Below are 11,077 nucleotides of genomic sequence, written 5' to 3'. Positions count from 1 at the left end.
GTGTGTGTGTGTGTGTGTGTGTGTGTGTGTGTGTGTGTGTGTGAGTACTGGCTAGTTAAGGAGCATATTTTTTTCATTAATCTTTTTCCTTTTCATCTCTGCCTTTTAGTAACATATTCTTATCAATGAAGAAATATGGAAACTTGAACATTTGGAAATTATGATAATCACATACTTTCCTTAATTGATAATCACTTGCAGTGTCAGTTGTGTAACATTCTTGTTTTGATTGCTTATTACATCTACAAGTGGTGTTCCAGTATGACCTTAATCATGCTAAAACAAATTACCGAACACACAATCCTGTAATAAAATTTGCTTCATCTTTAATTCATGTTGTGTGCTACAATATATTTTGCAGAAGCTATCAAAAATGATTAAAATGTTTTGATACAGTCAAAACTACAAGCAATATGATTTTTTTTTTTTTTGTATTTTGTCACATTCATCTTGCCACAAAATATGAAAATATGTCGCTACAAATGTTCATTCATTTTATATCCATTTTATTTTCCCATGTTGCCTTGGGGTGGATGAGTATTTATTATTGTAGCATTATTTTACAGCTAGATGCCCTCCCTGCCACAAACCCTTAACTATTCTTCAAATAAGGGAATATTTTAATTTTATTTCTTTTCAAAAGCCTGGAGGTGTGAGGCAGTTTGTTAGTAGGGCCTGTAAACGTTATCGTTTCACTCAAACAGTTTCATGTGAAGATGCAGAATGTAAACCTGTCATCATCATCATCATCATTTAAACATCCGCTTTTCTGAACTTGCATGGGTCAGATGGAATTTGTTTGAAGCAGATTTTCTATGGCTGGATGCCCTTCCTGTCACCAATTCTCACATGTTTTCCCCATTGCTAAAACATGTTTTACATGACTGGAAACAAACAACATTGCTTGTATGATGATGCTCATATACAATCATCACATGATGTCAAGACAAGGATACACCCACCCTCACACCCACCCTCACACCCACCCTCACACATACATATCTGATGGGCTTCTTTTAGTTTCTTCTACCAAATTCACTCACAAAGCTTTGGTCATCCCAGTGCTATGGCAGAAGACTTGCCCAAGTTGTCACACAATAGGACTGAACTCAAGACAATATGGTTTAGAAACAACCTTCTTAATCGCACAGCCACACCTGTACCTATACGCTTACTTTGGCTAGGCTTTCATCTGTTCCTCAAAGCCTCTTCACTAAGCATCTCGATCCATCCTCGTCACCTTCAGTTCATGGCTAAAATCCAATCTTGTGTCTTACTTCAGGTTCTCAGTAAATATCAAAGTCTCGCACAAGTGTGAGGGCCGCAGAGCACAGGTTTTGATGCCTCTTCCTGGTGTCACATTCAATGATTTGATTTGCTGGGACCTCATTCTGTGTTGTGCTGCCCATCACTTTTGGAAGGCTTCCTAGAGATGCTTATTAGTCATGTACTGTTGTCATTTTGCATCCAGGGCCATTTGTAGCATGTGTGTGTGTGCATGCATGCGTATACATCATCATTAAATGATGATATATATGCACACACACACACACACACACACATGTATGACAAGCTTCCATTACAGCTTCTGTCTTTCAATTTCACTCACAAGGATTAGTTGGTGTTGAAATATATTATCTGGGTTTCAATTAATTCTGAAAATAACAAAGAATTTAGTAAAATGACTTTGTCCTAAACCTGGTGTTTAGAATATATGTGAATCTGAAATGTTGATGGGTGGTGTTCATTTGAAGCATTTTAAAACAAGGAATTTATACCATACAAGTAGGGGAGGTGACAAGCAAGTAGGTATCAGAAGGGTTAACTCCTTTCATTATCATCTTTCTGATGGAATTACCTTTATCTCAATTAATTTTGAAAATAATGAAGACCTTAATTAAATAACTTATTAAGCTGATGTTTTGAACTTAAGTATACCAGGAATTTTGGTAGAACATTTAAATTTAGATATTTTTCAAACAAGAAGTTTGTAACAGAACCAGGGATGATAGTCAGATGAGTTTGCATCAAAAGGATTAATAAAAGACACATAATAGTTTTGCTTTTGAAGCTCCTGTTACTCTAGTGTAAATCAAATTGCTAAATTGAATTTTTATGTTTTATATAGACTGAAAAATATTGGTTTACTGTGCTTGAGAAGACTTGGGAAGCCAAGTGAAATCATTGCTGTGTTTGGTGCTGGTGACACATAACAGGCAGCCATGTTGGTGACATGTAAAAACACCTCTGCCGGTGTCACACAAATGGCATCCATACCAGTGGCACATAAAAAGTATCCATTACACTCTTGGAGTGGTTGGCATTAGGAAAGGCACCCAGCTGTAGAAAACATGCCAATCCAAACTGGAACCTTGTACAGCTTACCAGTTCCAGTCAAACCATCTAACCCATGCCACCATCAAAAATAGACACTAAATGATGAAGATGGTTAACTGTGATGTTTTCACTCATTTTCAACCCCTTCCTTCCTGTTTGCTTGTTCTAGTCCAAAATTTTCAAATATCAGAGAATGTAACATGTTGTTACCTGTATTATTATCACCTGATCTGATTAGAATAGTTGAGAGCATGACTGCAAGTTAATATTTAGATAAAGTAAACACCTGTTGTTTTAATTTTTGTAATTTCCAAAATACTTATGTATTTATATAATCAAAAATAATTCCTGTACGTACTTTTTTTCCCAGCTTGGAAAGCATTCTGCAAGGCATTTAAAGCAGATATAAACACAACTTCTATTCCAAGATTTACTGCATTTCAGTTTTTATGAATATATAATGCAAGTAATATATACAGTTGTCTTCATACCTGTTTAGGCTTAGACAAAAATATTTCACACAATATAATTAAAATTGTGTTTGTAACATTTTTAATGGCTTTGATTAGGATTTTGGCTCTTGTTTAAAACTTGTTGAAATTAATTGTAAACACCTGTAGGAAGTTAAATAAATCTTGGATATTTTCTATTTAGGTAACTTGCTTTAAAAGGAATTTGATAAATGAGAAATTTTCTAAGTTTGTTCATAATCATTTATTTAAATATTAGTTTTCAAATCTTATATATAAAAGTGTTAAAAAATTAGTTTGTTGACAAATGAAGAAGGGAACATTACATAATGTTGACTTTCAGGTTTATTTAAATGGAATTCATTTTCTCATGACTTGAGTTTCACACCATAAATGACTGTTGGTTTGAAACTTGAGTTGCAAGACATGGAATTCAATTCAGATAAATTACATATAATAATAATCATCATCATCATTTAACATCCATTGTCCATGCTGGCATGGGTTGGACAGTTTGACCAGGGCTGGCAAGCTGAAAGGCTGCACCAGACTCCAGTCTGATTTGGCATGGTGTTTCTATAGCTGGATGTCCTTCCTAATGCCAACCACTCCGAGAGTGTATTCGGTGCTTTTACGTGCATGAGACCGGTATCACGATTTTGCTCAGCTTGAAAGGGTCTTCTTCTCAAGCACGACAAATGCCAAAGGTCTTGGTCATTGCCCCCATGAGGCCCAACACTTGAAAGGAACTTAGAGCTACTTTGCCTCTGTGAAGCCCAACGCTCAATGCCAAAGGTCTTGGTCATTGCTTCTGTATGGCCCAACACTCAAAAGGAGTTCAGCCATTTTGTTTGGACCCAACACTTGAAAGGTGCTTTTTACGTGCCAGCGGCATGGGTGCCAGTTATGTGGCACCAGCATCAGCCACGACTATGATTTCACTTGATTTGACAGGTCTGTAAGGCCCAATGTTCGAAGATCATGCTTCACCACCTTGTCCTGGGTCTCCTTCTACCACAGGTTCCCTACACAGTTGGAGGTCGACACATCTTTATGCAGTTGCCCTCATTCATTACACACCAGATGACCAAAGCAGTGCAGTCGTCTCTCTTGCACACCACATCTGATGCCTTGTATGCCTAAATTTTCTCTCAAGATGCTTACACTCTGTTGAACATGCACGCTGACATTGCACATCCAGTGAAGCATGCCAGCTTCATTTCTTTCAAGCTTATGCATGTCCTCAGTTGTCACAGCCCATGTTTCACTGCCATGTAGCATAGCTATTCACACACAGGCATCATACAATCTGCCTTTCACTCTAGGAGAGCGGCCCTTTGTTGCCAGCAGGGTAGGATCTCACTGAACTTTGCCGAGCCTTATCTTATTCTCACAGCTACACTCTCGGAGCATCCACCTCTGCTACTAACATCGTCACCTAGATAACAGAATATATCTACTTCCTCTAGCTTACCCCCCACCCCCACCCCAGTTGATGGAGTTTATTTTCTGCACATTTTCAGTGTTTATTGTACCTGTACATCTTCCACATACAGAAGCTATTTTCTCAGTTAACCTTCCTCTGATATTCCTGCACCTTTTATGTGTCCAAAGCTTACACCGGGTGCATCTTATGGAGTTTCTACCTATGCCTTTTTTACAGATTGAATCTTTAAATTCCTCTGTTATTGTGAGGAGGGCTATGATGGACAAGAAGGGGTTGAGCACTGATCCTTGGTGAACCCCAACTTGTACCCTAAATTCTTTGCTATACTCATTGCCAACCCTCACCTTACTGGTAGCATCCCTATACATGGCTAGTACAGCTCTCACCAACCACTTGTCTATCCCTAGTTTCCACATCAACCACCAGATAAGGGATCGGGGTACCCTGTCAAAAGCTTTCTCCAAGTCAACAAAAGCCAAGTGCAGAGGTTTATCTTTGGCTCTGTATTTCTCTTACAGCTGCCTTACCAGAAATACAGCATCAGTGGTGCTTCTTCCTGGCACAAAACCAAACCATAATCATCCTAAATTTTAATGTCTGTCTTCGATGTTGGCATGGGTTGGATGATTGGACAAGTTCCCACTGCTCAGAGAACTATGTTGTGGTCTACTGTCTGGTTTGGCATGGTTTCTGTGATTGTATGCCCTTTTTAATGCCAACCACTTTACAAATTGTATTGGTGCTCTTTTTCATAGTCATTTTGCAAGTCACAAAATGGCCAAGTGGGGCTGCAGTAGAGGAAGGTAGCTTTATTGCAGGTAATGGAAGGTTAGGATATGAAGGAAGGAGGCAGAACAGGTATTTTAGAAATACTAAAAGTTTAAACAATAAAAAATCATGAAGATATCTGAAGTTGGTTTATAATTTTCCAATATTTTATTCATAGATTTTTTTCTTCTTAAATGTATTTTACTTTCATCTTAAATATCATGATTTTTAAATTAAAATTAGATTGAATAACGATTTTTTTTTTTAATTGTAAAATAAAATTTTCCCCTTGAAGTCATTTGAAATCTTTTGTCCTGAATTATGAGCAGATTTTTTTAGGAATATAATATTTGTCTTATTTAGTCAATTCTTGATTTCACTTAGGTTTTTTTCTTTTTCTTTTTATGTTGTTTCTTTCTGTTGGTGAAATTAATAATTTTATGGCATATGACTCTTTTGTAACCAACAAGTTTTTTCTGCTATATATTTCCCAATTCAAGTTTCTTGTCTTGATGGTTAACCGTAATCTGTTGGAGCACTTTTATTATGTTTCTACAGATTTCAACAGCACACTAGTAGATACTTTCCTTCTGTAATCAAGCAAAGCTAGTGTTTTCATTTAACATAATTATAATGTAACATTAATGATATGTTTTGGTTTTTCCTAACGAAATAGTTGTAACCATTTTGAAATTGTAGGTTTGTAGCCAGTGACATACCACATTTCAGAATGGTTTTATGCAACATATCTTCATATAAGTAAGCAGCTAGTGCAGAGTATATATAATTCCTAACTAATTGTAATACTTACATATGAATTTCAGTTATGAACTGTAATAAAGGTATACGTTTAGATATTCTCAAATTATATGTTTATAGCAATGTTTACTCTGTGTGTGTGTGTGTGTGTGTGTGTGTGTGTGTGGCAGTGTTTACTGTGTGTGTGTTTTTATAGCTGTGTTTATTATACACACACACACACACACACACACACACAGGTATGTGAACAAACAAAAGAAAGCAGCACTCAACACCGATTAGAGTTGCAACTATTTAATCACAGACTGACTCAGCTTTACACTATTCAAAGTTTCATCGGCATGGATCAGTAACTGCATCTTCAGATGTGCAGAGCCTGTCTGACTTCATACATCTGGAAATGTATATATATTTATAGTGAAGACAACTATAAACATAACGAGGAAATAAAATAATTTATTTTCTAAACTAATAATGCTATCAGTCAGGTTTAGATTCGTTTTTGAACTTAATGGTATGAGATGTTGAATTTGGTAGAACATGTTTTATATTAGAGTTGGTTATAATTGATAGTGGAATAGTGACCAAAGAAATGGTTAGTATGGAGGAATTTTGAATCAAATTGCTTTACTCTGGCTCCTTCTCTCATGTTTTAACCCCTCATCTCCTAGCATAAAGTTATCTCTCTTGGGGTTTATGGTCTTGCCAGTTGCCTGGCAACCTCACTTGTGTTGGTAGCACAAACAATACAACCAGTACATACTATAAAGTGGTTGGCATTGGAAAGAGCACTCAGCTGTAGAAAGCATACCAAAGAAGCCATTGGGTCATGATGCAGTCTTTGTACTGATTGGATCCTGTCAAATCAGCTAACCCATGCCATTATGGAATGAGAGTATTAAAGGATGATGATGTCAAAGAACAAAGATACAAAATGGAAACAAATAAAAAGGGTTATAGATATTGTTTTGGATGTTTTTCTACTCTTTGCCAACTTAGAACCTCACTGCCATTACTTTGACTTAACCATTTATATTTAGAAAGTATTAATCAATGTCGGTTATTTAAATTTATCTTTGTTGTCACTGTCATCACCATTGTAACTGTCATTATTATGAACAGAGCCACCGTCTTAATGTAGGTTTCTCTCTATTACTAGACAAGCTGAACATTTCAGTATACCTCACCACATTTTCAGATTACCAGAGGCTCATGTTGTTGGTTGAAGCCCCATGCCCCCTTATGTACAGCAAACATTTCTTTATGCCTCACTAACCTATTGAAATGGTTTACAATCTGATATCTATTTATTATCCCTTACATACTCTCACTTTCTTAATTTACCCCTTGAACAATCTTCTGCCATTCATGTAAGGTACTTTTCCCCCTTTAGCTTGCATCATTGATTTGCATTGCAAATGATGGAAGTTGCAGAGAGCCGTAAGTGTATGACAACTTATCACTTCTACTCCAGCCATTTCTCTTGAAAGAATCAGTTTTGATGTCCAGTTGGGTTCTCAACTCATTTGTGCTCAATTTCACATTTAAATTAACTCTGTATCTAACGGGCTTAATTTCATTTCTTTCCAATCACTGGAAATATTTTGCATGTATGTATGTGTTTGTTTGTTTACATTTGAGCTTGAGAAGTGTCTTCATGCAGTGTGCTCATTGTTACATCTGTTGGCAAATCATCATCTCACTTCAGCCTTTTGATGATGTGTGAAATAAGAGCTCCCTTATTCCAAAACCCACTAAGAGTTGGCAACAAAAAGGGCATCCAGCTGTAAAACAATGCCTCAATATATTCAACTTACCCATGCAAACGTGGGAAAATGAACCTAAAATGAATGAAAAACTTTTATTTCCAATGTTCTAAATCATAAGAGACCTTAATAATATTATAGTAATTGTTATGATGATGATGATATTTCTGTATTTCAGATTACCAGAGACTCATGTTGGTGGCTGAAGCCCTGTGCACCCTTATTTTCCCCTTTACATGGCAGCATGTCTATGTTCCAATCTTGCCGGCATCTCTGTCTCATTTTCTTGATGCACCAGTCCCTTTCATCATGGGTCTTCATCATGGGCAAGAGGATCGGTCGGAATTGAAACTTCCTAGTGAGGTAAGACAATACCATTTCAAATAAATACCAGTTCTCCTCTCTTCTTTAAACATGCATACATTAAATATGTTCCATAAGATTTCTGCTATAATATTTGTTTATTGAGCAAACATTTTGACACGAGAATCAATGACTTAAGATGTTTCTTCATTTCATTCACTCATTTTATGAACAGAGACAAAAAAATGGACAGGTAATTAGATCTGGTATTATATCATTTCTGAAAGATGTTACATAAACATATTTGGTGCAAAAATCTTTACAACTGTTTCAAAAAAGTTTAGTAGTTGGTTGGTGGTGATAATGTGTGGTACAGAAATGGGTGTATACACTGATGTAATACTACATACATTAAACAAGTAAAAATTATTATCAACACATAAATAATAAATATAATACTTTAATATGCTCAAAGTGTTAAAATGCCATATTTTCCCTATGGTACTTAGGGAGCTTCTCTGTGGTTGCATGACTTGCTAGAAATTGCAGTTACATCACCCTCAAATTACATTATGTAAAGTCTATTTTAAAATAAAAAAGGATACATTAGATGATGTGATCCAGGGTAAGCAATGCCTGAGTAAAGAGGGATGATCAAGGATGGAATACTTTTTGTCCTGAATATCTTCATTCAAGGCTGTTTTGGTTCTAAACAACAACTGTACTGGAGTTGTTGTTATTTAGCATAAAACTTGAGTCCCCCCCCCTTCTTTTTATTTTTCTCTGTAATGTAGGACTGTAGGTTATAGGCAGACATGTGGGACTGATTCCAAGCTAAAAGTTTATTTTAGATCTCAACAGTCTTGAAGTGTGATTAAGCATTTTGAAGTTGTACGATACAGACTTCCTGTTCTAAAGTCATCAAAATTAAACCTTTCATCAAAATTTCATGTTAAATGATGTTCTGAAAAAGAAAGGTTGCATATTTGAATAGAATATGGTAACACAAGGATTAAACTGTTTGATACCAACCTACTAGAGACTCTCCTTGGTTTTAAGATACAGACTTCCTGCTTCCAAGTGATCAAGATTCCATGTTAATGTGTGTTCGAATCAATATTTTAATATGATAATTATTTTACTAAATTCTTTATTTTCACAATAAATTGAAACAAAGATAGAGTATTTCAGTAGAAATATGGTTACAGAAGCTAATCCTTCACAGTTCATACTGAATAGAATGCTAAAAGAATTGTATTACTTTAACTTAACAAACTTTAAAAACTGTCTGTTTGTATCTTGTTTCATTTTAGTTGTTGTATTTCATTTAATCAATCCATAGATTGAGAATTGAATAATTCATTGTGTCCTCAACACTGAATGTTTTCCTATCTTTTCAGGCTAGTATGTGTTTTGTGGATATTGATGAGAATAATGTGGACATTCCTGAGGATTTACCATTATTTCCACACCAAAAAGATATGATATTGGAATTATCAGCGTTATTGTCTCGGTACCGTAGTGAATTTAGTAAGGACAATTACACAAGCCAGAGCCTTGATCGGAAGCTTTTGTATGGTTCACGGAAGGGGGGAGGGCAACGTAAACAGAGTGCCTCATCATTGTTCAGTGACCAACATAGTTGGAACACATCTCCTGAAAAGAAATGGGAAATGCTGCAAAACAACGAAGCATGGGTTAAAATATCAACCTTGGCCAAAAAGGCAGGTGTTTGGGATTCTTTCGATGATCCATCTGACAACAACCGAAACAAAGACTCTATGAGTCAAACATTAACTAAAGATGTGTCCGTTATGCCTTCAAAAGAATTGATTGAGCACAAATTTAACAGTGCTGTACGTGAAGTCTTTCTCAATCGTTTTGTACATATGTTCTGTTCTTATGAATCATTTGTCATTCCATCTTCACAAAACATGGAACAATGGCTGAGCAACCGTGAAATGATGCAAAACTTTGACAAAGCTGCATTCTTGAGTGATCAGCCAGAAGCTTATTTACCATTTCTTTCACCGTTTATAGAAACTCAAATGTTCACAACACTTATTGATAATAAAATTCTTTCCCAATGGGAAAGTCCAGATCCTTATTTGAAGGTTTTTGACAATCGTGTGAAACTATTTAAAGAGAAATCTGGTGAAGCACATACACCCACCTATTATCCTTGTGAGACTATTCAAAGTTCTGGTAAGTTATCTGAGTTCTAAGCATGTAATTTATTTTTCAGTGTTGTAAGCACATGATTTTATTTTTTTGTGCTATAAGCATATAGTTTTATTTTTCAGTGTTGTAAGCACAAAATTTTATATATTTGTTTCGTCTGCATATAATTTTATTTTCCCTGATAATTTATCTTAAGGCGCTCATGAATTTACACCAACTTTTAACAGTGTTAAGAGAACTACATTAACTTATGTAGCAATATTTGAAATTCTTGTCAATTTACTGAAAAGAGTCTTACCTTTTTCTGGCTTCTACCTTTTCTGCTATGCAATATTTTTTGTTTTTCAGTTTTAAGGGCAACATTTTAAATTACAAAAGTGCATATTTAACTAGACGGCTGTAAAATATGGTGAAGTATAAGATCTGTGATTAAATCAATTTTTATCATGGGCTTCAACAAATACCTCTACAGCCACCACGATTGACAGCAGATGGTGTTGATCTTATTGTCCTCTTGACATAAAATATATTTTACTGTTCTTAGTATGTAGTAGAAGTGACTACAAAACTGTAGTCACTTGTAATCACCAGATGTGTTGCATTTGATGTCCTTGATACCAGGTCTCCACTAGTTTCCTTAGATATCCAGGACCATTTGCAGTTCCAAATAGAAACAAGATATGTATACACATCAATGCAATCCTCATTATTCCCATCTGAATGATGATGACACCTCTGTTGCTGTTGGTTCTGAGGGTAACTGTGACCACTGGGATTGCTTTTGCAGAAGCCCTCCACAGTTTTTGCATTCTCCTTACGAAGTCTTGCTATTTTCCTATTCTTTACTGTTCTTTAACTGTTTTGTTCATAGCAGCTGAAACAGCCACATCTCTTCTTCTTCTTCTTCTTCTTAGTAGTAGTAGTAGTAGTAGTAGTATTAAGAACTGTTACTAAACTGGTACAATAGTTAAAATCTAGTGGTTATATGTTAGTGTGTATCAGTTACATTCTCTCATTGTATGCTGTGCTTCTCACCCCCCCCCCCC

At 35.7% G+C, this 11,077-nt stretch overlaps 1 protein-coding gene across 6 annotated transcripts in view; it reads left to right on the top strand.

The window, feature by feature from the left end:
- Positions 1 to 11,077, top strand: part of LOC106883526 (DENN domain-containing protein 5B) — a 189,698-nt gene that overhangs the window by 78,865 nt on the left and 99,756 nt on the right. For all 6 annotated transcript variants that reach the window (XM_052966691.1, XM_052966693.1, XM_052966692.1 and 3 more), the window contains exons 5-6: positions 7,726 to 7,910; positions 9,251 to 10,055. In XM_052966691.1, coding sequence (XP_052822651.1) covers positions 7,726 to 7,910; positions 9,251 to 10,055 — 990 coding nt within the window. The remainder of the gene's footprint in view (positions 1 to 7,725; positions 7,911 to 9,250; positions 10,056 to 11,077) is intronic.

Source organism: Octopus bimaculoides, chromosome 3 (genome assembly GCF_001194135.2).
Source record: "Octopus bimaculoides isolate UCB-OBI-ISO-001 chromosome 3, ASM119413v2, whole genome shotgun sequence".
Lineage (NCBI taxonomy): Eukaryota > Metazoa > Mollusca > Cephalopoda > Octopoda > Octopodidae > Octopus > Octopus bimaculoides.
This window is presented reverse-complemented; position numbering and strand designations above follow the sequence as displayed.